Below are 27662 nucleotides of genomic sequence, written 5' to 3'. Positions count from 1 at the left end.
TTCAATCTTGACACATCGAGCTAAGAAGGTTCCGCTCATAGTCATTGTGGCAGTCTTCCAGCCTCCTGCTGTCTCCTCCGCCGACACATGTTTCCTGACGATGATGCAGCCTGCAGGAGGGGGCAGGGCAGGGCAGGCCGGGTCCAGGGGACGGCGGTCCCTTCCACGGCCCCCTCCCATCTTGCTATTTTTACCTGCCGTGGCGAAAAGACCGTTCTCGATCTTGAGGATGACGCTGCTCACCCTTCGTGATCCCTCCCTGCGGTGGGGCGCCGTTGTGGGTTCCTCAAGACAACCGTAAGTCGGGTTATCTTGATGTAACATCACCCTAACTTGAGGGTAACTTTGTCGCCTTGGTTTACCTTCCTTCTCCCCCGGTGTATTGCCTGTGGCATGAATCTCTTGTGCTGACTCTGTCATTTCAGTTTCTGCGCAAGTGGAGTCTGATTGAAAACCAGAATCAAACGTTGAGTTGCTCATTTGGGCACAAGAACACACGGACGAATCAGATGATGGTAAAGGCAAGGTTGTACTCTCTTCCACCTTACCATCACGAGGCTGCTTGGTATTCCTAGCGTGGAAATTTCTCGGTAGAGTTCCTGCCCACATCGTTGGAACCCCAGTCTCTGCCGCCAAAGACTGAGGTACGTCAGAGGACAAGTTGGGTGTGGAAGCATATCGAGAAGTATATTTGTCCTCACTCTTCAAGTTATTGCCTAAGGAGCAGAAACTTGGATTCCTTAGGTTGTTGAGCTTGTTCACAAGAGACCGAACACACTGACCAGACTCAGAGTTCTGAGATCTGAGGTTATTTGGAAAATTTACATCCTCCTCTTCCGTCCCTGGATTATACTGCGGACACCTTTGTACCTTCGTCTTTATAATCTGGGATTTGAGAACTTGAGGTCTGAAGACTTGAGATTTTAGTATCTGACCTTTGAGGACCTGAGATTTTACCCCATGAGTACCGTCTCCAACAGTATTCTCAGCGTGGAACTGAGAGGAATCCAGCGCTCCTCCGAACATGAAGTGCTTGATGGCGGAGACGGAGCCGCTGTCGGTGCGGGAGATGGGACTATGAGGCATCTTGGCAGGGCGTAGCTTCTGGGCGCACCCAGTCACGTCTTAAGGTTGGCAGGACCTCTGTCCAGTCTATCTCAACACTTTCTCCATCCGGGAGAAAATCAGTTGCAGAATTGTTACTTTCCGATATGCAGCTAAGGCATAACAACTGATGTTTTTACGTTCCATTGGCTCTTGTGAACCTCAAGACTCCCTCTGAGATCAAGGAAACGATAGCTCTGTAGACAGCACCTATGATCATCATCAAGCGTCGTCAATTTTGTACTGTTTAATCCTTATATTTCCCAGAACGACGATCTAATGATCTCCCCAATCCTGCGGAACGTCAGGTTGCCAAGGGAAGGCATTTCTCTTCACCTGTCCATCTGGGAAATAACTTTCTTCGGCGCCTCTTGGCCAGGGAGAGAAGACACACTATGCGTGTTACCAACGGAGTTCTCAACGTCTCTCTCCTAGCCTGAATCCTCATAGTATATTAACAAGGACCCAAACACTCACATTCCTCAGTACCTTTTATCACTTCAGATACACTACATATTCTCCTTTCACTTAACTCCTCGATCTGTAACTTTTGCAATAAATTTTCATCCTCTCTTTTTTGTGTGTGTTTATTACCACTATACGAAATAAACTATATATATAATTCTTTTCTTCATTCTCCTTCCTGTGGCACGAAATTAAAAACAAAATATAGATGCTAAAGTAGGGTTATATTTTAGTCCATATGAAGCACAAAAAGCACTGGAAGGTGGCCATAATGTCTTAGTTTACTTGTGACGCTGGACACGGAGACTACACCTCGTCTGATTCACCTCCTCACAATGTACAAGCATTTACCAATTGCACTCTTGTGACTATCACTTTCAAATAAACAGTCAATCTCAGTCTCACTTTCATTTACCAGGTACGCTCTCTCTTTTACTTTTAATCAACATTCTCACTTTGGTAACAGTAGGAGGGATCTCAGAACAGAAACAGATACAGAGATCATTTACGGCCCACACAGACCCATTAAAGCATTTAAATCACTGTGAGCAACTCAAAGTCCCAAATAAGTACTCGGCGGAGCGGAGGAGAGAGATACATGATAATATATACGTGGCAAGTACTTGAGGGTCTGGTTCCAAATCTACACACTACCATAACAACATACTGGAGTGAAAGATTTGGAAGTGTTAAAAAAAGAAGTGAAAAACAGAGGCGCCGTAGACACAATAAGAAAACAACGTATCAATGTCCATGGCCCCGACTATTCAACATCTTACCATAAGATATCAGAAAAACTGCCGGAACAAGTGTAGAAATCTTCAAGAGGAAACTGGAATAGTATCTTCACCAAGTGCCGGATCAACCAGGCTGTGATGGATATGTGGGCCAGCGGCCCGCCAAAAGCAACAACCAGGTTGGCCAGGCAAGCACCAGACGAGCTTGACCCAAGGCCGGGCTGTGGGAGTAGGAAAACTCTCGAGACTCATCAAAGGTAACACTTATTCTCATTTTCATATACTTTACCTTTGATAAGTTACGAGAGTTTTTCTACTTCCAGAGCCCGGCCTTGGGCCAGGCTCGTTTGATGCTTGCCTAGTCAACCAGGCTGTTGCTGCCCACTGACCCATGTGAGTCACTCTCACATTCATAGTGTTGTAGGTACGACCTCGTAACTCTATCTTTTCCAAGCTTATGTGCCAAAGTGCTCAAAACGATTTTCGAGGGAATATGACACATACTTTCTTGGTTCCCTTGTTTACCTCTTGCTAAGGTATACAAAACATGGCCTCACGCTCTCTTCCGCACACAACAAACTAATTTATGTTCTGTTTGTAAGTCAATGAGGTTGTCACCTCAGCGGCTGTATTTATGACCGTCACGACTTTCATTACCTCCTCGGTGTCCACGAAGATATAATGTAATATATAATTCATTATAGTCAGCTGCGTTACCTACTGACTCAGTGAGAACCCTCACAGTGCAGATAAATACTTCAGAGAACAGACAAGTTGATAAATTAGACACATGGGCAACACTTGGGTATCTTTAGTGTAGAAACGTTTCTCCACACAGTGGCTTCATCAGTCCAATACAAAGAAGAATGGTGATGGTTAGAAGTAGTTTGAGGTAATCAGTCCCTCAGCCTGGAGTCGATGTAGTCAGTCCATCTATGAAAATTTGTGTATGCAATAATTTCGCAAAAATCATTCTGAATCTAACGAAAATATATATTTCATTTTGTTTATTATTAAATTACTGTAAACTTATCTAAAATATATTTAGTTGGATTAGGCTAAATTAAATTGCGCATGTTATAATAAAGTTAGGCAAGTTTTCTAACGTTCTTTAGGTACAAAATTATTAATTTTTACATTAACATAAAAGGGCTTGATTTTAAATGAGTTATTGCTAATTGACCAATTTTGCCTATTCAGCACATTATATATATATATATATATATATATATATATATATATATATATATATATATATATATATATATATATATATATATATATATATATATATATATATATATATACATACATACATACATACATACATACATACATACATATACTCATTTTTTTAGTTATCTCTGCATTGGGACTGAAGAAGTCACTCGTGGTGAAACGTTTCCTTTAATAAATGTCCTGAAGTGTACATAAATGTGTGTTTCCACAAAGTTTCTTGTACAGGTCGAGGTGAAAGTACCAGACATATCTTTTAATCTGTTAGTATCCGTTAATAATGCTAGAATTATCGACAAAATGTTAGGTAGAAGGACATAGATGCAACTAATCAGACGTTTAATCTTGGCAACGTTTCGCTCCTGGAGAGCGAAACGTTGCCACAATAAAACGTCTGATTAGTTGCATCTGTGTCCATTTATCTAACACTCATCCTCTCAGGCCAGGCCTCTGTAAATGGAAATTAAATACTGCAGGAACAATAACTATTCAGACATATTTCTTAAGACTTTTTGTGTATCCATATATTCTTGCGCAATCGTCCACAGGATGGATGTGCGGTCCACAGGATGGATGTACGGTCCACAGGATGGATGTGCGGTCCACAGGATGGATGTACGGTCCACAGGATGGATGTGCGGTCCACAGGATGGATGTACGGTCCACAGGATGGATGTACGGTCCACAGGATGGATGTGCGGTCCACAGGATGGATGTACGGTCCACAGGATGGATGTGCGGTCCACAATAAACAACCCAATTCGGTGGCAAACTCTCAAAAAAGAAAAATCTTTAGAAATACGCAAAAAATGTAAGGATAAATGTATACTTTATACAAGTAGAAGTATGTTAAGAATTACCTGCCATCTGTTCATGAGACAGAAAGAAACGACGTAATCCTGTCAGAGTGCAAAATATTTACCAAGATTCTCTTTCACATTTACATGAGAGGAAGGCCTCCCTGGATGGTTGCTGTCTCCCAGCCTACTTTCTGCACTATATTTCTTCCTGTGAGGAAGCCATATATGAGAGTAACTTTGTCTTCAGCATTAGTCCTGTCAGAGTGCAAAACCTTTACCAAGATTCTCTTTCACATTTACATGAGAGGAAGGCCTCCCTGGATGGTTGCTGTCTCCCAGCCTACTTCCTGCATTATATTTCTTACTGTGAGGCAGCCATATGTGAGAGAAAATTTGTTTGTCTTCAGCATTAGTCCTTGTCCTAAGTGACCTGTGTACCAAATATAAAGTTGCCGTCTTCTCAAGGATAACAGTCTGGAAGTGAACACCAGTAAGACATCATGATTGTTATACAAGGGGGTTGCTACACAATGGTTATTTTATACGATGATTGTAATACACGGCAGCTGTTCTGCCTCTAATTATTACTGGTCCACTATGACATGGTCTTGGATGGTCGCTCCTGCCTCTCACAACTATTGGACCCCTGCTCCTCACTGGGTTTATTTTACACTTCCTCCCATATTTCTCAATCCAGTATGTTGTTATGGCAGTGTGTAGATTTGGGACCAAGCCCTCGAGTACCTTCCAGGTATATATTATCATGTACCTCTCTCTCCTCTGCTCCAATGAGTACATGTTCAAGACTTGCAGGCGTTCCCAGTAGTTTAGGTGCTTTACTGGCTCAATGTGAGCCGTAAACGATCTCTGTATTTGTTCCAGCTCCGATATTTCTCCTGCTCTGAACGGGGCCGTCAGCAATGAGCAATATTCTAAGTGAGGGAGCACTAGCGATTTGATGGTGACACTCTTCAAATCGCTAGTGCTCCCTCACTTAGAATATTGCTCAGTGCTGACGGCCCCGTTCAGGGCAGGAGAAATATCGGAGCTGGAACAAATAACTTTCTGACCGATAAAATACAAAGAGTAATGGTAAACAGAATTAAGTTGGAGGCTGCCACAATGAAAAGCTCTGCTCCACAAGGTACAGTCCTCGCCCCCATCCTTTGTCTCATCCTCATATCCGACATAGACAGAAATGTAAACCATAGCACCTTGTCCTCCCTTACAGACGATACTAGAATTTGTATGAGAGTATCATCCATTGAGGACACTGTGAATCTCTAAGCGGATATAAACCAAGTCTTCCCATGGGCCACAGAAGACAACAGATTTTCAACGAGAACAAATTTCAGTTATTCCGTTATGGAAAACACGAGGAAATAAAAGCTAGAAAGGGGTAAAAAACAAATTCTAACCACACAATGGAGCGAAAAACTTATGTGAAGAACTGAAGAGTGATAATGTCAAAGGATCTCACCTTCAAGGATCACAACAGTCTCATTATTACAACTGCGAAGAAAACGACAGGATTGATAATGAGAACCTTCAAGGAAGAGGAAAAAGAGGTGCCAGCTACTAATGTAGTGAGGAGGAGGAGGTGTCCAGTTACCCTTCAATGATGAGGAAGAGGTGCCACCTACCCAGTAATGAGGAGCAGCAACCAACCCAGCGGACACCAGCCAACCGTGGAAGAAAAATGTATTACCATAATGGCCCGAGTATGGAGGCCAGCCCAGGCAACCTTGGTGAGTCTCCAAGCCGTGGAATCCAGCCCAAACAACATTAGTGAGTCTCCAAGATGTGGAGGCCAGCCCAGACAACAACAGTGAGTCTCCCAGCTATGGAGGCCAGCCCAGACAACAAGAGTGAGTCTTCAAGCTGTGGAGGCCAGCCCAGACAACATAAGTGAGTCTCCAAGCCGTGGAGACAAGCCCAGGCAACTCGTTCAGTACCCAATAAACTGTTTCTCATCATCCCAGCAAACATAAAAGCACGAAACGCGGAAGATACCAGAAAACGTGCAAAATTTGAAGAGGAATTTACAGGACAAGTAGGGATAAACTGCCTGAATTAAGAGGACCAGGACTAATGGAAGGATAAACTGCCTGAATTAAGAGGACCAGGACTAATGGAAGGATAAACTGCCTGAATTAAGAGGACCAGGACTAATGGAAGTCAAATGGAAGCTCAAGAAACAGTCACTAGAGTTAAGGGAATTAAGAGGACTGGGACAAAAGGAAGACAAGTGAAAGATGAAGAAAGTAGCTAGCGTTAAGTGGTTCTAGAAGTTGGAGCTGAGACTGTACAAATTACTGCCACTGTTACCTCGCTTCACCCTCCGTTCTGTCTCTTGTGCTACTACCACTTACCCTCCTACTTACTACCACTACTACTACTTCTACTACAATTATTACCTCTACCACTACTTATCCACTTCCTTCCTCTGTCCCGGCCCTGTTCCCCTCTCCTATATACACTGGCTACATTTCTTTCGTGTATTAGTGTGACTAGTCAATGGTCCAAGTAGGACCGAAACGTCAACATAAGCTTCTTTCTCTTTGTGAAATACACAAATAACCCGCACAAACTTAACTAGATAAATATACACACCTAGAAGATCACTAATAATGTATAAGATCCTCAGCTTGATAAAGCTTAACCAAGACGACTTGGATAAGCTCAGGGGAACACTACAAGCCACAAACAGATCTGTTTGTGACTTGATAAAGCCACCTGTGTGGGCGAAATGCAGTCAATAAAGACTCGCATTATACTCCATCTGTGCCTATCTTTCTACAGAGGAAACTAGAGCATTCCAAACAGGACGCTCTTACAACTGTGTATGTATGGAATTTGTTTCCATGCGTCTGTCTTCAGGTAATTCCACTTCCCTACTACCCTGAGAGTGCAGAGGTACTTCCCTACTACCCTGAGAGTGCAGAGGTACTTCCCTACTACCCTGAGAGTGCAGAGGTACTTCCCTACTACCCTGAGAGTGCAGAGGTACTTCCCTACTACCCTGAGAGTGCAGAGGTACTTCCCTACTACCCTGAGAGTGCAGAGGTACTTCCCTACTACCCTGAGAGTGCAGAGGTACTTCCCTACTACCCTGAGAGTGCAGAGGTACTTCCCTACTACCCTGAGAGTGCAGAGGTACTTCCCTACTACCCTGAGAGTGCAGAGGTACTTCCCTACTACCCTGAGTGCAGAGGTACTTCCCTACTACCCTGAGAGTGCAGAGGTACTTCCCTACTACCCTGAGAGTGCAGAGGTACTTCCCTACTACCCTGAGAGTGCAGAGGTACTTCCCTACTACCCTGAGAGTGCAAAGGTACTTCCCTACTACCCTGAGAGTGCAGAGGTACTTCCCTACTACCCTGAGAGTGCAGAGGTACTTCCCTACTACCCTGAGAGTGCAGAGGTACTTCCCTACTACCCTGAGAGTGCAGAGGTACTTCCCTACTACCCTGAGAGTGCAGAGGTACTTCCCTACTACCCTGAGTGCAGAGGTACTTCCCTACTACCCTGAGTGCAGAGGTACTTCCCTACTACCCTGAGAGTGCAGAGGTACTTCCCTACTACCCTGAGAGTGCAGAGGTACTTCCCTACAACCCTGAGAGTGCAGAGGTACTTCCCTACTACCCTGAGTGCAGAGGTACTTCCCTACTACCCTGAGTGCAGAGGTACTTCCCTACTACCCTGAGAGGGCAGAGGTACTGCCCTACTACCCTGAGAGTGCAAAGGTACTTCCCTACTACCCTGAGAGTGCAGAGGTACTTCCCTACTACCCTGAGAGTGCAGAGGTACTTCCCTACTACCCTGAGAGTGCAGAGGTACTTCCCTACTACCCTGAGAGTGCAGAGGTACTTCCCTACTACCCTGAGAGTGCAGAGGTACTTCCCTACTACCCTGAGAGTGCAGAGGTACTTCCCTACTACCCTGAGTGCAGAGGTACTTCCCTACTACCCTGAGAGGGCAGAGGTACTGCCCTACTACTCTGAAAGTGTCGAGGTACTTCCCTACTACCCTGAGAGTGCAGAGGTACTTCCCTACTACCCTGAGAGTGCAGAGGTACTTCCCTACTACCCTGAGAGTGCAGAGGTACTTCCCTACTACCCTGAGAGTGCAGAGGTACTTCCTTACTACCCTGAGAGTGCAGAGGTACTTCCCTACTACCCTGAGAGTGCAGAGGTACTTCCCTACTACCCTGAGAGTGCAAAGGTACTTCCCTACTACCCTGAGAGTGCAAAGGTACTTCCCTACTACCCTGAGAGTGCAGAGGTACTTCCCTACTACCCTGAGAGTGCAAAGGTACTTCCCTACTACCCTGAGAGTGCAAAGGTACTTCCCTACTACCCTGAGAGTGCAAAGGTAATTCCCTACTACCCTGAGAGGGCAGAGGTACTGCCCTACTACTCTGAAAGTATCGAGGTACTTCCCTACTACCCTATGATGTGTGTTACTAACAACATAATACTTGTATCACTAACAACATAATGACGTGTGTCACTCACTTGTTGAACACTACTAGTCTCCAGTACCTGGATAAGTCACTTGTGTAACAACACCTTTGTGTAGTACTTGGATGAGTCAGCTATGCTTCATTCCTGAGTCACTGCACGATGAGTCGCTTCTACCTGAGTCACTTAGGCTCGAATACCGAGTCATTTATGCTGGGGCAACGAGTCACTTATTTGGATGGTGAGTCAACGTTGAATGATGCTTGTATACTGAACCTCTTCTTCATGTGATATTAAATTCTAGATAACAAACGTTCTCTGTTTGTACATGTCAGTGATCTGTGACTGAACACCAGTTAATCTCGAACTTAACAAGTCACTTGTGTGTGTGTGTGTGTGTGAATCGCCTCCATGTCACCTGTAGGTCACCTATGTGAGGGTCATTTGTGTGAGGGTCACCTCTGTGAGGGGGGTCACTTGTGTGTGGATGCCGAGTCGCCTGTGTGTTATATGTGGGTGCTGTGTCACCAGTGTTGTGTGTGGGTGCTGTGTCACCAGTGTGTTGTGTGTGGGTGCTGTGTCACCAGTGTTGTGTGTGGGTGCTGTGTCACCAGTGTGTTGTGTGTGGGTGCTGGGTCACCAGTGTGTTGTGTGTGGGTGCTGGGTCACCAGTGTGTTGTGTGTGGGTGCTGGGTCACCAGTGTGTTGTGTGTGGGTGCTGGGTCACCAGTGTGTTGTGTGTGGGTGCTGGGTCACCAGTGTGTTGTGTGTGGGTGCTGGGTCACCAGTGTGTTGTGTGTAGGTGCTGGGTCACCAGTGTGTTGTGTGTGGGTGCTGGGTCACCAGTGTGTTGTGTGTGGGTGCTGGGTCACCAGTGTGTTGTGTGTGGGTGCTGGGTTACCAGTGTGCTGTGTGTGGGTGCTGGGTCACCAGTGTGTTGTGTGTGGGTGCTGGGTCACCAGTGTGTTGTGTGTGGGTGCTGGGTCACCAGTGTGTTGTGTGTGGGTGCTGGGTCACCAGTGTGTTGTGTGTGGGTACTGGGTCACCAGTGTGTTGTGTGTGGGTGCTGGGTCACCAGTGTGTTGTGTGTGGGTGCTGGGTCACCAGTGTGTTGTGTGTGGGTGCTGGGTCACCAGTGTGCTGTGTGTGGGTGCTGGGTCACCACTGCGTTGTGTGTGGGTGCTGGGTCACCACTGCGTTGTGTGTGGGTGCTGGGTCACCACTGTGTTGTGTGTGGGTGCTGGGTCACCACTGTGTTGTGTGTGGGTGCTGGGTCACCACTGTGTTGTGTGTGGGTGCTGGGTCACCTGAACCTTGGTAAAGGCATCATCAGGTATTCCAAACACAGAGAGGACTCTTAACGTGTGTTATGTTTACCCTGGAGGATGACTTCGTGTCAGGACCAAGGCGTTGTCCTCATAAGCCCCCCACCCCTCATGCAATCATAAAACTTAGCTCTACTCTCTCTCTCTCTCTCTCTCTCACTGTTGACTGATCTGTCCTTGTGATTATGTTCGCAGGCATCACCTCTTGTTGCTCTGTAAATACTTGCATACCTCTCTGAGCAGTTTTTGGCATACCTCTCTGTAGAGTTCTTGGCATACCTGTCTGTGGAGTTCTTGGCATACCTCTCTGTTGAGTTCTTGACATACCTCATGTAGAGTTCTTAGCATACCTCTCTGTAGAGTTCTTGGCATACCTGTCTGTGGAGTTCTTGGCATACCTCTCTGTTGAGTTCTTGACATACCTCATGTAGAGTTCTTAGCATACCTCTCTGTAGAGTTCTTGGCATACCTGTCTGTGGAGTTCTTGGCATACCTCTCTGTTGAGTTCTTGACATACCTCATGTAGAGTTCTTAGCATACCTCTCTGTAGAGTTCTTGGCATACCTGTCTGTGGAGTTCTTGGCATACCTCTCTGTTGAGTTCTTGACATACCTCATGTAGAGTTCTTAGCATACCTCTCTGTAGAGTTCTTGGCATACCTCTCTGTAGAGTTCTTAGCATACCTCTCTGTAGAGTTTTAGCATACCTCTCTGTAGACTCCAGGTACATACAGCATAATTACTGATGAACTACTAACTAAGTTGCTGGTGTAGTTCACATACAATAATTAATATACAATAGCTCGCGATTTTTAACTTATTTATACATTATTTGTATATGGTTGTACTGTCTTCAACTTTTCCTATAATTTGTCCTGCGTCCCCGTCAAGTGTCACCCTGAGTGTACCTGTTCCCTCAGCTGTTCTCAGCTTTTCCTCACTTCAGCGTCAACAACTTGCGCCTCCAAGAAGTCGATTGAAAAATCGTTATAATCATAACCATAATTTTTAAAGGGGTGGATGGGTAAGCCAGTGGAAGGCCTCGGTCATATGTCAAAAGCTCCAGCTGCGGGTCCGTGACTCCGCGAGTGTATATGTGTTTCCATAGATATTAGGAGAAACGAGACAATTTCTACTGACGCGAGTCCTAGCTCGCTTTGTGAAGTTTTTGGTCACTGAACCGAGATCTTCAGCTAGTTTACCCATCAGCCACGTGTGGGTGGCTGTCTCCCACCAAGGCAGGGTGGCCCGAAAAAGAAAATCTTTCATCATCATTCACTCTATCACTGTCTCGTCAGAGGCGCGCTTATACTATACTAGTTATAAAACTGCAACATTAACACCCCTCCTTCATACGAGGTTATATTTAACCTTCCGCACATCACCCAGCAGCAATGAAAAACCTTGCGAAGGAGGGGTCTGACAACTAACAGATAAAAGTCAAATAATCTAACCCAGACCACTGAGTTCAGCACTGGTAAGCCAGTGGTCGCTGCTACAGTGGTCTACCATGTACCATCGGCTAACCACACCTTTGTTTTCTTACACGCACATACAGCGTTGCTGTGCCTTGGTCATAGAGCGCCTGGGTTACCTGTAGGTAACCTGTAGTCTGTTTATGGGTCACCGTTCTGCGGATCAAACCTAGACCAGTCTTGGTTGCTGGCCTGACTGACCAGCGTCGGCATCACTGAACGTCTTACCTTATCACAAAGACCCAAAGACAGGGACTTTTCCTGACGTATTATTTGACAATAGAAATAATCTCAGTGTAGATAGGCCTATATACTCATGTCTCCAGACACACACAAGAATAATGATAATCTCTCTTATATAAAAAGTTCAAGTCAAGGATCTCAGTAGCGCTTAGTGCTAAATAAGAGTGATTTAGGGCGTCCTGTAGCGAGTGGAAGCTGCAAGAGACAGCTAGGGAGATCAGCAGGGAGATAACCGGCATTAGAGTCAGTGTGGCGGGTCAGCAATCCGTCTTTGCTGAATGATGATGCAGCCGCGCTCCCTGGATTTACATAGTAAATGTTCGCCCAGGGAACTCTAACATTCGTTAAACACTGACAAACATTAATCTGTGCCCGCGGGAGTCTTCACAACATTCATCATACTCAGATGTGAGATATATGCTTGTATTTACTTGTGGCATGCAGCAGCAACTCTGACAAGCCCAAACACCTACCATGCAATATACACTATAAGCCCCTCGTACCATACATATACACATACAATTCACCTTTCAAGTGATACAATTTCAGCGAAGATCACTCCCCTCCTCACATCAAATCTAATTACCTCCCACTCCCCAGGCTCTGTATGACCCCTACGCATCATACATACTAATATCAGAGAACACTGTGAACGACCTTGGTCCATAACATATACAGGAAGACCTCTAGTATTTGTGGAGAGCATCAACACAGACCTGAGCAAGCACATGCGGAGGACACACCGTATGATGAAGACTCAGGAAGCCACTGTCACACCACACTATACTCACAAAAAACACCTTTGAACATTTCCAAACAACACACACACACACACAAACAACTAAGACATCCATCAACTATCATCAATGACCACTCATTTTTATAAACATTTACACAAATGTTTATAAAAATCATCATCATCAGTGATAAACAATAATGTTTACTATTGTAACACCATGACTTAATGTTGACTATTCTAACAACATGAGTGATAAACAATAATGTTTATTATTTTTCCTTGGTCAACTGGTTACCAGACGTATAGACCTGTAATAGACCCGTGACCGACGCCATCATCTTCTCTAGCCTCGCAACCGGTCTTCGGCCAGACTTCCTTCTTGAGCGGCTGTTCCACCTAGTCGTTGCTAGTAGCGACCAAAGCACTGGTCAAGCCTGGCCCAGGGCCGAGCTTGACCAGTGCTTGACCAGAAGTAAAAATATCAATCATCATTATCAAAGGTTACCCTCGGGTCTAACTAAAGTCATTCACGACACAATTACGACATATGTTAGGCCCATTTGGAGTATGCAGCACCAGCATGAAGCCCTCCCCCAAACAAGCATATGAAGAAACGGGAGAAAGCACAGAGGTATGTAACGAGGTGGTCCCAGAGATATATGGGGCAGCGAGTCACCAGCAGCAACAGCCTGGTTGACCAGGCAAGCACCAGACGAATCTGGCCCATGGTTGGGCCCCGGGAGTTGAAAAATTCTCGAAACTCATCAAAGGTAAGGCTTATAAACTATGAAAAGACTAAAAGAGCTAAATTTGTTGACATCAGAGAATAGAAGAACCGGGGACGACTAATTTTTAGTCAGGTAGTAGAGAGCAGAAAAACTTATTATCAAGTAGTAAGTGTCCCTAACACCGGAAGTGACTTTCAGTGAGTGAGACAGTCACACTGACGGGTTCACCACAATAACTATAGCCTACAGCAGTAAACAGGAACTATGTCACACTACATAAGTCTGAACACATCACTTGGAGTCTAAGACAATGAGGCCTATGTGTTAGTCTGGAGAGTTTTAACAAAACAACTGGATCCTAAGGCCCCAATTGAGCCTATGTGTCACCCCAGATGGTTTTACCCAACCAGCACACAAGTGATAAACAGAAATATGCACACAACACATTGCCTTGAGTAGAATACAGTTTTTCTTGCTGGGTACAAATAAGGCAGAGAGGCTGTGAGACTGGGCCGCTGACACGCACGACCTTGGCTTAACAAGTAACGCCCAACCACTACCTTACACATGGTAACGTGTAGTATAACCATTAAAAACATTTCGAAGCTCACTTGACTGGCGATGGAGCGAAACGTCGTCAACTGTTTCCTCTCCAAAGTGTGGACTATTTGCAGTTACAAGAAAAGCACTACATATACTGTGTGTATACATGTCTGTCAGCATGCAAGACAACCACGCATACAATCTATGTCGGCTCGCGAGCGACAAAACCCAGCGTAGAACTTCTGTCTGTCCGCCAGCAACACTACGAGTGGGAATAGAACCCGCGATCAGAGTCATAAATCTCCACAGGAGAAAGAAGCTTATAACAGGTGACTCTTAAATGATCCAAGCTGGACCGAAACGTCCTCATAAGCATCCCTCTATGTGCGGGTTATTCGTGTATTGTTCCAGTCACGGTATTGTGTCTTTTTCTTCTTTATACTCCGGGTGCTGGACTGAAAGAACACTGGTTGCATTTGTTCTATGAAGCTGACTGCATATTATCATAACTTGTTCATCACCAGTGAGGCCTGGCTAACCAGGAGGCGCCCAACATTCCATACGTTGTAACTACGACCATGGCATTCCTTCCTGCATGTGATTAACACCTCACTTGCACCTTACAACTTACACCTCGCCACATATATACCTCACACCTTACAAGACACCTAACTAAACTTATACATCATTCACACCACGCTCATTACATCACACCTAAGTTCTTAAATATTCTAAAGTTCGGACGCAAAACACACACACACACACATATTTATATATATATATATATATATATATATATATATATATATATATATATATATATATATATATATATATATATATATCGTGCCGAATAGCTAAAATTGGTCAGTAAGCAAGGACTCATTTAAAATTAAGTCCTTTCTTAAAATTTTCTCTTATACGTCTGAAGACATATTTTTTTCATTTATGTTAATGTTAAAATTAATAACTTTTTACCAAAAGAACCTTAGAAAACTTACCTAATCTTATTATAACAAGCGCAATTTAATTTAGCCTAATCTAATTAAATATATTTTACTTAAGTTTACAATAATTTTATAATAAACAAACACAATAAAATATATTTTTTTCGTTATGTTCAGAATGATTTATGCGAAATTTTTGCATACACAAATTTTCGCTTACTTTATTTGGCAAGAAGCCGAATAAGAGACAATTTTAGAAAGGACTTAATTTTAAGTAAGTTCTTGCTAAATGACCAGTTTTACCTATTCGACACGACATATATATGGCTTTATTGTTCGTCTCGCAAGAAATCACCTCGTCAGAAGGTGTCCAGCAGGAAGACCACCTGGTCACACTGTTGTATTGCATAGTTAAGGAGAACTCACAGACAAACTGAGCAACGAACTCAACATCTGGTGGTTGGATTCTGGCAGGTACAAAAGAGTCCATGGTAGCAGATCTTTGCAAGGTGAAGTCACGAGAAGAAGCTTTGAGACTCTTCCTCAACCCTTCTAAGTGTGTAATCATCTCGACCAACCAGCCAATCATTACTGGTGTTAGATCCATCTTACCACTGATAGCATCCTACTGGGAGCACCACTGAATGACCTGAAGAGGACGGAGCAGAGTGTAAGTGATTCGGATCCCCATCATGCTGTGAATCTACTCATAATGTGTTTAACCTTGTCCAGGTTAATCTATTTCTACAGCTGTGCACCCTGATTCTCAGCCCAAAAAATTAGTGAATACGATGAACTCCTGAAGTCTGTATTTAGGAAGACACTAAATATGTCAATGAAATATCACCAAGTTGGTGATATTACAGACTATGGAGAAAAACTCTTCTCCAGGCTGAGGGACTGACCACCTCACTCTTCTGTACTCGACTGAAGAAGCCTACTGTATAGGTGAAACGTTTCGGAATCAAGATACCTAACTGTTGCACATATACCAGTGACTGTTTCTGAGGGTTCTACCTTCCACGCCAGGCCAGACATCAGATTTCCTTGTTAATTACTTGTTTAAACCAGGCTGTTGTTGTTAGCATCCCACTGCCCCACACAGATATCAAAGCCTGGCTGATCTGGCATTTGGTAGTGGTCCAGGTTCCTCTTGGAAACATCATGTTCTCTCTCTCTCTCTCTCTCTCTCTCTCTCTCTCTCTCTCTCTCTCTCTCTCTCTCTCTCTCTCACTTTCACTAGCTTGCTCATTTCTCTCACATACACTTGTGAGTCGTTCAACGGTTGTATGAACACCATTCCTCGGGCTGTTCACCTTGTTCGTGATCTCACTTTCCAGAACTGCTTGTTGCGCCTCTCTTGCCCAGAGAATATTTTGTTGAGTGTGTGTTGTTGCAGAGATGTGTAGATGTGTGCTGTTGTGTGTGTGTTGCTGCAGAGATGTGTAGATGTGGCTGTTGTGTGTGTGTTGTTGCAGAGATGTGTAGATGTGTGTTGATGTGTATGTGTTGTTGCAGAGATGTGTAGATGTGTGCTGTTGTGTGTGTGTTGTTGCAGAGATGTGTAGATGTGTGCTGTTGTGTGTGTGTTGTTGCAGAGATGTGTAGATGTGTGCTGTTGTGTGTGTGTTGTTGCAGAGATGTGTAGATGTGTGCTGTTGTGTGTGTGTTGTTGCAGAGATGTGTAGATGTGTGCTGTTGTGTGTGTGTTGTTGCAGAGATGTGTAGATGTGTGCTGATGTGTATGTGTTGTTGCAGAGATGTGTAGATGTGTGCTGTTGTGTGTGTGTTGCTGCAGAGATGTGTAGATGTGTGCTGTTGTGTATGTGTTGTTGCAGAGATGTGTAGATGTGTGCTGTTGTGTATGTGTTGTTGCAGAGATGTGTAGATGTGTGCTGATGTGTATGTGTTGTTGCAGAGATGTGTAGATGTGTGCTGTTGTGTGTGTGTTGTTGCAGAGATGTGTAGATGTGTGCTGATGTGTGTGTGTTGTTGCAGAGATGTGTAGATGTGTGCTGATGTGTGTGTGTTGTTGCAGAGATGTGTAGATGTGTGCTGTTGTGTGTGTGTTGTTGCAGAGATGTGTAGATGTGTGCTGTTGTGTGTGTGTTGTTGCAGAGATGTGTAGATGTGTGCTGTTGTGTGTGTGTTGTTGCAGAGATGTGTAGATGTGTGCTGTTGTGTGTGTGTTGTTGCAGAGATGTGTAGATGTGTGCTGTTGTGTGTGTGTTGTTGCAGAGATGTGTAGATGTGTGCTGTTGTGTATGTGTTGTTGCAGAGATGTGTGCTGTTGTGTGTGTGTTGTTGCAGATGTGTAGATGTGTGCTGTTATGTGTGTGTTGTTGCAGAGATGTGTAGATGTGTGCTGTTGTGTATGTGTTGTTGCAGAGATGTGTAGATGTGTGCTGTTGTGTGTGTGTTGTTGCAGAGATGTGTAGATGTGTGCTGTTGTGTGTGTGTTGTTGCAGAGATGTGTAGATGTGTGCTGTTGTGTGTTTGGTGTTGCAGAGATGTGTAGATGTGTGCTGATGTGTATGTGTTGTTGCAGAGATGTGTAGATGTGTGCTGTTGTGTGTGTGTTGTTGCAGAGATGTGTAGATGTGTGCTGTTGTGTATGTGTTGTTGCAGAGATGTGTAGATGTGTGCTGTTGTGTATGTGTTGTTGCAGAGATGTGTAGATGTGTGCTGATGTATATGTGTTGTTGCAGAGATGTGTAGATGTGTGCTGTTGTGTGTGTGTTGTTGCAGAGATGTGTAGATGTGTGCTGTTGTGTGTGTGTTGTTGCAGAGATGTGTAGATGTGTGCTGATGTATATGTGTTGTTGCAGAGATGTGTAGATGTGTGCTGATGTATATGTGTTGTTGCAGAGATGTGTAGATGTGTGCTGATGTATATGTGTTGTTGCAGAGATGTGTAGATGTGTGCTGTTGTGTGTGTGTTGCTGCAGAGATGTGTAGATGTGGCTGTTGTGTGTGTGTTGTTGCAGAGGAGTGTAGATGTGTGCTGTTGTGTGTGTGTTGCTGCAGAGATGTGTAGATGTGTGCTGTTGTGTATGTGTTGTTGCAGAGATGTGTGCTGTTGTGTATGTGTTGTTGCAGAGATGTGTAGATGTGTGCTGTTGTGTGTGTGTTGCTGCAGAGATGTGTAGATGTGGCTGTTGTGTGTGTGTTGTTGCAGAGGAGTGTAGATGTGTGCTGTTGTGTGTGTGTTGCTGCAGAGATGTGTAGATGTGTGCTGTTGTGTGTGTGTTGCTGCAGAGATGTGTGCTGTTGTGTATGTGTTGTTGCAGAGATGTGTAGATGTGTGCTGTTGTGTGTGTGTTGTTGCAGAGATGTGTAGATGTGTGCTGTTGTGTGTGTGTTGTTGCAGAGATGTGTAGATGTGTGCTGTTGTGTGTTTGGTGTTGCAGAGATGTGTAGATGTGTGCTGTTGTGTGTGTGTTGTTGCAGAGATGTGTAGATGTGTGCTGTTGTGTGTTTGGTGTTGCAGAGATGTGTAGATGTGTGCTGTTGTGTGTGTGTTGTTGCAGAGATGTGTAAATGTGTGCTGTTGTGTGTGTGTTGTTGCAGAGATGTGTAGATGTGTGCTGTTGTGTGTGTGTTGTTGCAGAGATGTGTAAGTGTATGGGTGTCTATGTAGTTTATCTGAAGTTTACTTAAAGATGGTTTCGGGGGTCAATGCCACCGAGGCCCGGTGCTGCACACTGCAGAGAGAGAGAGAGAGAGAGAGAGGAGAGAGAGAGAGAGAGAGAGAGAGAGAGAGAGAGAGAGAGAGAGAGAGAGAGAGAGAGAGAGAGAGAGAGAGAGAGAGAGAGAGAGAGAGAGAGAGAGAGAGAGAGAGAGAGAGAGAGAGAGAGAGAGAGAGAGAGAGAGAGAGAGAGAGAGAGAGAGAGAGAGAGAGAGAGAGAGAGAGAGAGAGAGAGAGAGAGAGAGAGAGAGAGAGAGAGAGAGAGAGAGAGATTAATTACACAAATATTTAAAAGAAGATGAAGATTTTAGATTACCCCCGAGGGAGGTGAGTTTACTGGTGAGTGGCATTCTTCCTAAGTGAACACACCACAAAATAGTTGACACACTGCTGGTGACATCAACTCCGTCATGACCGCTACAATCTACCTAGGGTGGTAGTGCCAGCCAGGGGCTGGCCTGTGGGAGTAGGACAACTCTTGAAACTCTTCAAAAGTACACCAAAGGTACCTTTACAACTACAGTATCCTCACCTACAGGTATCACTACCATTGTAAATTACTATTATCTAATTAAAGCAGATCCTGCACTTTTTTTTTATAAAAATGAAAGAGGTTTAGTTACAGCGTGTAATAACTGTTCGTACTTGTCTATAAAATCAATTACACATCACTGAAATCTGCCACATTATAAGGTGCGACGGCAGAGTATGCATATATCATCCTCGCCACACACTGTTCTCTGGGTTGTTATACCAACCTGCTACATATACGGACCATCATCGTATCTACTCTTATTCCTCCTTTCTTAGCATTAACAAATATGTTATTTAGTGTAACCTTGTTGTAACGTTGTACATACTACTAACACTAACTCATCCTCTCAAACTTTTGCATCTGTATTTTTCTTGTAATCTGTTGAAGTGGGTTGTGGTGGTGTGGGTGCGGTGGTGTGGGTGTGGTGGTGTGGGTGTGGTGGTGTGGGTGTGGTGGTGTGGGTGTGGTGGTGTGGTGGTGTGGGTGCGGTGGTGTGGGTGTGGTGGTGTGGTGGTGTGGGTGTGGTGGTTTGGTTGTGGTGGTGTGGGTGTGGTGGTGTGGGTGTGGTGGTGTGGGTGTGGTGGTGTGGTGGTGTGGGTGCGGTGGTGTGGGTGCGGTGGTGTGGGTGTGGTGGTGTGGGTGTGGTAAGGGGCGTCAAGATTCTTAATATGTCACTTGTTACACCAGGTTTCTTCCCGAGGCACTCACCAGGCACACCCACACACAACACAAATAGATGAGAACACACACACACACACACTCTGTTTATACGTGAATGACACAGTAAAGACCGAGACATATATTCCTGTTTGTTGACTATGTAACACTGGTGAGAAGACTAACAACTTATGTGGACAAGGAAAAACTACAAATGGATCTGGATGAGCTATAAGATTGGTCAGAGTTGTGGTTCCATGAACTGAACACCAACAATTGCAAGGTTATTAAGACCGGGGATGGGGAAAGAAGACCAGAAGTTGAGTATAAACTCTGGAAACAGAGACTGCAGACTTCACTCGAAGTAAAAAGACTTAGGGGTGAGCACAGTGCCGAGCATATCACCGGAGGTACACACTGCAGCCAATGCTCATCTGGCAAATCTACGAGTGGTCTTCTGGCATCATTCATGGCTGTTTATTCAGCACCAGCATGGAACTCAATCTTTTACCTCTGATATAATTTTGATGAGCTTCGAGTTTTTCTACTCCTGGAGTCTGGCCCTGGGTCAGGCTTCTTCTGGTGCTTGCCTGGTCAACCTGGCTATTCCCGTTGGAGGTCCTTTGAATTGGTTAATCTGGCACTTGGTGGAGATACCATGATAAAACGTGGTAGAAAACAGGAGACAGTGCAGAGGTATGCAACAAGGTTATTTCTAGAGCTAAGAGGAATCAACTATGAGGAAACTAAATAAGCTTAACCTAATGACATTAGAGGACACAAGAACTAGAAGAGACATGATAACATACAATATAGGGTAAACGGAGAAACTGTTTGAGAGGTGGAAAAGACGTACGTGAGGGTACAGTTAGATAATGATAGGTGTCCCGTGACTCGGTTGGAAACGTTGAGTATAATTCCTTACTCCTGCTGCTCTTGCTCACCTAGGAGTAAGTAGGTACTTGAGTGTTAGTCGTTGATCGTTGTAGAGGAGGCAGACTCCATACTTCTAAGAGTATGTATGACAGTGCACTAGGCTAGGAGGGAGTGAAACTGACAAGAGACAGGGCCAGGAAATGAGACTCGACCCCCAGCAATCAGTTATGGATAAGCACACACATATGCACAGTCACACGCCACATGCACACGCGCGCGCGCAGCTTCAAGTGTAAATATAACGAAAGTCATGATGTAGTCACACCAGGTAAATCTTGGTTAGAAGCCTGGGGGGGGGAGGGGTTCCACGAGACTATATATTCCTCAAACTCACGCAGGTGAGCGCTTACTACACGCTAGACAAGTCACCTTGCACCTACAGACCATGTTCACCTAGCAGTAAATATGTGTCTGGGTGTTGGCCAACTGTTGTGGGTCGCATCTTGTGAAAAAAATTCAAATATAAATAATATTGAAGATGAGGCATTACTGTGCTGGTGTCACAGGCATGTTGACAGATACCTCACTACACCCACACAGACACAAGTATATTGACACAGACACCTCACTATACCCACACAGACACAAGCATGTTGACACAGACACTTCACTATACCCACACAGACACAAGTATATTGACACAGACACCTCACTATACCCACACAGACACAAGCATGTTGACACAGACACCTCACTATACCCACACAGACACAAGTATATTGACACAGACACCTCACTACACCCACACAGACACAAGTATGTTGACACAGACACCTCACTACACCCACACAGACACAAGCATGTTGACACAGACACCTCACTATACCCACACAATCAAATTTAATACAGGGTTTTTTAAAGTAGATACAACGAGGTCCTAGAGGAGCAATTACGCAACATGCAAGAATGCATGTGGCCATACACACGCACGAACTTATGTGTACACAAAGACACACTCACACACTTGATCCCAGCACACAAACACACACACACACATACACACACACACACACACACACACACACACACACACACACACACACACACACACACACACACACACACACACACACACACACACACACCAGATCACTAGATGTAACCAACCAATCCTGTGTGATGAAATGTGACAGACAAACACAAACAACTTTTCACTATATAACAGTCACATAGAGTACGGCAGCAGCAGAATGCTTGTGTATTCAACACTGTTAAAAAAGTCCTCAGTCCCAACGACACAGGTAAACACTGCACGCTTTCAAACACTGAAATTTGAGTTTTCCATCACCATTACGCCCTGTTTTGGCTTTGGGCGTCGCTGCACTGTATAACCATCACTTTTTTCACACGACAATGTATAGACACAGGAAGTAGTAATTAGCGAAGCTGGTTACAACACGAGAGAAACAAAATAACGCGCCGGGAAGATGGGAGGGTGTAGAAGGCAGGTACCGCAGACGTGCAGGTGAATCAAGAGGGAGAGAGACGAGTGTACTAAGTGGGCGCTGGGCACGGACTGGGCAAGCGGGTAGCAGGAACCACAGGAGACCCGGTGGGGTGAGGCTGGCAGCCAGAGAGAGAGAGAGAGAGAGAGACGCACACAGAGCGGACAGGATGATAAGAGGGAGAGGGAGAGAGTGAGGGAATGTATGGTCGTATGTGTGTGTGTGTATATACGTCTGTCATAGGCACTTGTCGACAGATACTTGTCCAGATTTTTTGTTTGTATTTCGTGTGTGTTAGTGTGTGTGTGTGTGTGTGTACTCACCTAGTTGAGGTTGCAGGGGTCGAGTCCAAGCTCCTGGCCCCGCCTCTTCACTGGTCGCTACTAGGTCACTCTCCCTGAACCATGAGCTTTATCGTACCTCTGCTTAAAGCTATGTATGGATCCTGCCTCCACTACATCGCTTCCCAAACTATTCCACTTCCTGACTACTCTGTGGCTGAAGAAATACTTCCTAACATCCCTGTGATTCATCTGTGTCTTCAGCTTCCAACTGTGTCCCCTTGTTGCTGTGTCCAGTCTCTGGAACATCCTATCTTTGCCCACCTTGTCAATTCCTCTCAGTATTTTATAAGTAGTTATCATGTCCCCCCTATCTCTCCTGTCCTCCAGTGTCGTCAGGGTGTGTGTGTGTGTGTGTGTGTGTGTGTGTGTGTGTGTGTGTGTGTGTGTGTGCGTACTGTCATAACTCTTGGCTCAGCATCTTAATACTTTATCAACCAGTCATACTGTTTCCTGGCCTGCAGCAATAAATACCCTGAGTATATGAACTGAGAGATATACACCTCTCAGCATATATAACCCTGAGAGAGACACAACTCTCAGCGTGTAAATATATACACGCTTGGGATGAGAACGTGCAGTGAAAGGACATCCACGGTACACTAGGAGTGGTGTCGTGGTGTGTTACAAGGTGCGTCGGGCAACAGGAAGATCAACCTACCTGATCCAAACAACGCAGGAGTAACAGGAAGATCAACCTACCTGGTGCAAACAACGCAGAAGTAACAGGAAGACCAGCCTACCTGGTGCAAACAACGCAGAAGTAACAGGAAGACCAGCCTGATTCTTGCATCTTTTCTAACCTCATCAACACCTTCACCTATCCTCAGCACCTTTACCTGTAATGTTTCGAGAGTTTTTCAATTTCTAGAGCCCGGCCCTAGGCCAAGCTTGTCTGGTATTAGCCTGGTCAATCAGGCTGTTGCTGCTAGCGGCCCGCTAGCCCACCTTAACACCTTCACATCCGCCATGAAGAAGCAAGACAAGATGATTATGGTTACCTGTATGTCACCTGTAGACAGTTTCAGAAATTCAGCATCCCTGAAACTATACACAAATAACTTGCACATAGGAACATTTACAAAGTCACAATGTGTGACTGTATAAATGGTCAAAGTTGGACCGAAATGTCGTCATAAGCTTCTCTCTCCTGTGTACGGGTTATTTTTGTAGTGTTCCAGTCACGGTATTGTGCCTTTGTGTTTCTATTTTAAGATGATTCTTGTTGGTGGCCTCATTCATCATACTGTGGTGCATGTAAGGATGATCAGGAGACTGATGTCATCATCATCATCATCATCACCTCACGAAATCGTAATAACACGATTGTAAACAAATCACAGAACGGGTTAGGATCGAACCCATGGCGAGCGAGTCGTAAAACTCACAGGCCAGTGAGTTAACCACTGGGCCATGCAGCCCTAACAAGATTCATGCAACTAGTTATTTTTTATATACCATAGGGAGGTTAGCATGGGCCTCATTGTGACTACAAATAATAATAATAATAATAATAATAATAATAATAATAATAAATGTGTCTAATCCGCGGAGAAAGCAGTACTGATGGTATCAGACATTCTTAGAGGCCAGCCACACAAGCTCAAAATACAACTGAATCACACAAGCCCGTCCCGCACAAGCCCAACACACAAGCCCGTCACGTCAATCCCTTACACAAGCCTGCTACTGATGTGGTCAAGCCTTCGCTGAAGGGTGAATGCTTGCACGTGTTTACGTTGGAGAGCGAGCGACAGAAGTACACACCTCGGGGATGTGTGGTGGAGACGGACGAGGAGGTTGGCAGACTGATGCAAGGTGCTCAAGTAATGCGGACATGGCAGAGCAACTGCCATGGGAAGTGAACCTTGTATGTGTTGGGGGGAAGTGGGTAGACCACAATACCGAGGTGGCTATCTTACTGCTAGAAAGTAGGTTTAGAAAGACACGTGCACAAACACTAGGACATATTAGAAGACGTTACAGTCCTGGGACCTTGATCACACTGAAGTGATCAAGGTCCCAAGAACAAAGCGCTTTCAAATAAATATGTCCTGGTGTTTGCACACGTGTCTTTCTACACCAATTTGTCGGTATCTATTACTAAGGTTTATACCGTAAGGAAACTTGCTCATGCATTTCGACCGGGCAAGGAATCAACTCTGAGACATACATGTTACCGATTTTTATTTTTTTTTTTTTTTTTTACAGTTCTCGCACCCTGACTTAGCCAGACTCCCTCGCTGACTACCTGTTCAGCCAGGATGTTGCTGGGCTCACAGCGCATTTCACGGCGCATTTACTCTAAATGATAGGCCATCAGGCATTATTATTCCTAATTCTCTTATATATTTCATTCGTTTTATGATATAATTCTCCTGCATTTTGTATCCTATGCTAGTTTTGTGTTCTTCCTTCTCTCCACGTCTAAGCAGTTAGAAATTGTCAACATTAAACATATTACTATTTTCCATTGTCCATTGGAAGACTTTACTGATATCTCTTATATTTTTCCTGTGTTTCTACACTCACATTATGGCCAACCTCTTTATGATAGCATTTATCAAAGCCCCTTTACAAAATACGTGTAGACCACATCAGTGTTTTTCCCCAAAACCTCAGTGATTTTGTCATAATGTGAGATGAACGCTCTTACCACTGAGCCACAGATTACTCTTTGTGTGTGTGTGTGTGTGTGTGTGTGTGTGTGTGTGTGTGTGTGTGTGTGTGTGTGTGTGTGTGTGTGTGTGTGTGTGTGTGTGTGTGTGTGTGTAAGAGAGAGAGAGAGATGAGAGAGGATTGATGGAGAGGGTAATGATGGCACCCAAGAGGCTCCGGCTCCTCACCTCCCTCATTACCTCTCACCAGAGGCTGCATCCCACATACCTTACTATCACCTTACCTAACCTCCATCAACCCACACCAAAAAATCACATTCGTTCAGTTTTTTCACTGAAAGACTTCCCGAGGTTTCAGCAGTCACAAACATGATATCTGATGCTCGCCCTGAGAAAGCAAGCTCTAATTATCTACACACAAGTAACCCGCACATAGGAGAGAGAAGCTTATGACGAGGTTCGGTCCGACTTTGACCATTTACAAATCACACTAACACACGAAGGTGAGCGAGCAGTACATATAGCCGAAGGGGACAGGGACGGGACAAAGAAAGGAAGAAAGAATGAAGTGCAGAAGTAGTGGTAAAGGTAATGCTGGTAGTAGTAGTGGTAGCACTAAGTAGGGGATGTAGCGGTAGTGACGCAAGAGACAAACTGCTGATACTTCCCTGGATACCAGTCAACTCCCTTCAACTCACCACCTAAACCAATGCTTAGCTTCCTCATTCTATATAACTTTGGTATATCCGTATCTAGCATTAGGAATAATATTAGGAGAGCAGTAAATAATGAAACAATGTTATAGGAATGCAATTAGAAGCATAAACAGATATATAATCCACTATGACAATATGAACGTAGATCAGTACGTTTATGGAACAACTTGCAATATGAACTGACTGACTGATGCTTCGTTGGCCAGACTTATGCTTGATTACAAGTACTTCTGGCAGTTTGGGAGAGACATATATCTGGATGATCAAACCCTACGGTCACTATATTGAACACTATGTGCTTAATTGTCCGCTTATTGAGGAATATAGAGGTAGATAGTATAATAACCTATGTGACATGTTAAGATATCTTATTAATGAAAATACGATACCAGATATATATTAAACAAATCTCCTAAATTTCCTTGTAACAAGACAACTGTAGATATAAATCCAGATGTACTCCTGTTAACCCTTCTGGGGCCTAGTTCCTAGGCCTTTTGTGTATCCACATGCTCTTGTGCTACCCTCCACAGGATGGATATAGAGTGCATAATAAACTAGCAACTTCGGTGGCAAAATCTAAAAGATCTATCGTCTCATAACATAACTAATGCTTAGCTTCCTTATTCCTATTATCTCATAACAACTTTTACCTTATTTTTCTTAGCACAACTTCCACATCCTTATTTAGGCAGATTAACACCTCCTTTATCCTCCTTCAGTTAGCACATTTATTATCTTTACTGTGCAATACATAGCCTTCCCTCTCTTTTTTTGTGTTTCTCCATCTCTGTGCCTCCCTCCGTCACTTTCCTTCCCTCCCTTCAACACTGTCCATCCCTGTTTTAACTTTTAGGGTTTAGATAATAAGATATTACAAGGGCTCCAATGGAAATAAGTCACTGTCTGATTTTTTTTTTTTTTTGGGGGGGGGGGTTAACCAAGGTAATTTATACCATGTATGATGTGTATCTGTGGCCCTAGACCACTCTTCCTCCACCACTCTCCCTCCCTAGACCACTCTTCCTCCACCACTCTCCCTCCCTAGACCACTCTTCCTCCACTACTCTCCCTCCACCACTCTCTCTCCCTCAAATGTTCTCCCTCCATCCACCACACTCCCTCCCTAGACCACTCTCCCTCCCTAGACCACTCTTCCTCCACCACACTCCCTCCCTAGACCACTCTTCCTACACCACTCTCCCTCCCTAGACCACTCTTCCTCCCTCAAATATTATCCCTCCATCCACCACACTCCCTCCCTAGACCACTCTTCCTCCACCACTCTCCCTCCCTAGACCACTCTTTCTCCACCACTCTCCCACCCTAGACCACTCTTCCTCCCTCAAATATTCTCCCTCCATCCACCACACTCCCTCCCTAGACCACTCTTCCTCCACCACACTCCCTCCCTAGACCACTCTTCCTCCACCACACTCCCTTCCTAGACCACTCTTCCTCCACCACACTCCCTCCCTAGACCACTCTTCCTCCACCACACTTCCTCCCTAGACCACTCTTCCTCCACCACACTCCCTCCCTAGACCACTCTTCCTCCACCACTCTCCCTCCCTCCCTCACAATCACCCTCCTCCTCCTCCACCACCTTTGTCCACTTGCCTCACATTCCTTCAGCATCCCTCTCTCTCCTTTGTTTAAAAAACTCAATTCTTCTCTTGCTTTGTTTAGCTCTTCAATCTCCTTTACCTCTCTTACTCTCCCTGGATTCCTGGCCAACACTCTTCACCATCCTCATGTATCTCTTCCAACAACTCTGCCGTGTAGTTTCAACATCCTCGTTTAACTACACTAACTTAATTACGTAATTCCCAGCGTTTACTTACCAACGCTTTCTGTAAACTTACAAATACTATTTTCTTTACTTTAAGTTAGATTAAATTGAATAACCTGGCTAATTCCTT

General features: G+C 44.6%; 1 protein-coding gene across 4 annotated transcripts in view; it reads right to left on the bottom strand.

Annotated features, from left to right (window-relative positions):
* LOC128701528 (protein Shroom) overlaps positions 1 to 27662 on the bottom strand; it is a 942770-nt gene that overhangs the window by 564388 nt on the left and 350720 nt on the right. For 2 of the 4 annotated variants that reach the window (XM_070101538.1, XM_070101539.1), the window contains exons 1-2: positions 22073 to 22145; positions 1 to 1747 (exon numbers count right to left, since the gene is read on the bottom strand). The exon at positions 1 to 1747 is cut by the window's left edge and continues 5 nt beyond it. The exons of the other annotated variants lie outside the window; for them this stretch is intronic. In XM_070101538.1, coding sequence (XP_069957639.1) covers positions 1 to 1086 — 1086 coding nt within the window. In that variant the 5' untranslated portion in view covers positions 1087 to 1747; positions 22073 to 22145. Of the gene's footprint in view, positions 1748 to 22072; positions 22146 to 27662 lie in introns of those variants that run through there. 4 annotated transcript variants of the gene reach the window in all.

Source organism: Cherax quadricarinatus, chromosome 78 (genome assembly GCF_038502225.1).
Source record: "Cherax quadricarinatus isolate ZL_2023a chromosome 78, ASM3850222v1, whole genome shotgun sequence".
In the NCBI taxonomy this organism is placed as follows: Eukaryota; Metazoa; Arthropoda; class Malacostraca; order Decapoda; family Parastacidae; genus Cherax; species Cherax quadricarinatus.
This window is presented reverse-complemented; position numbering and strand designations above follow the sequence as displayed.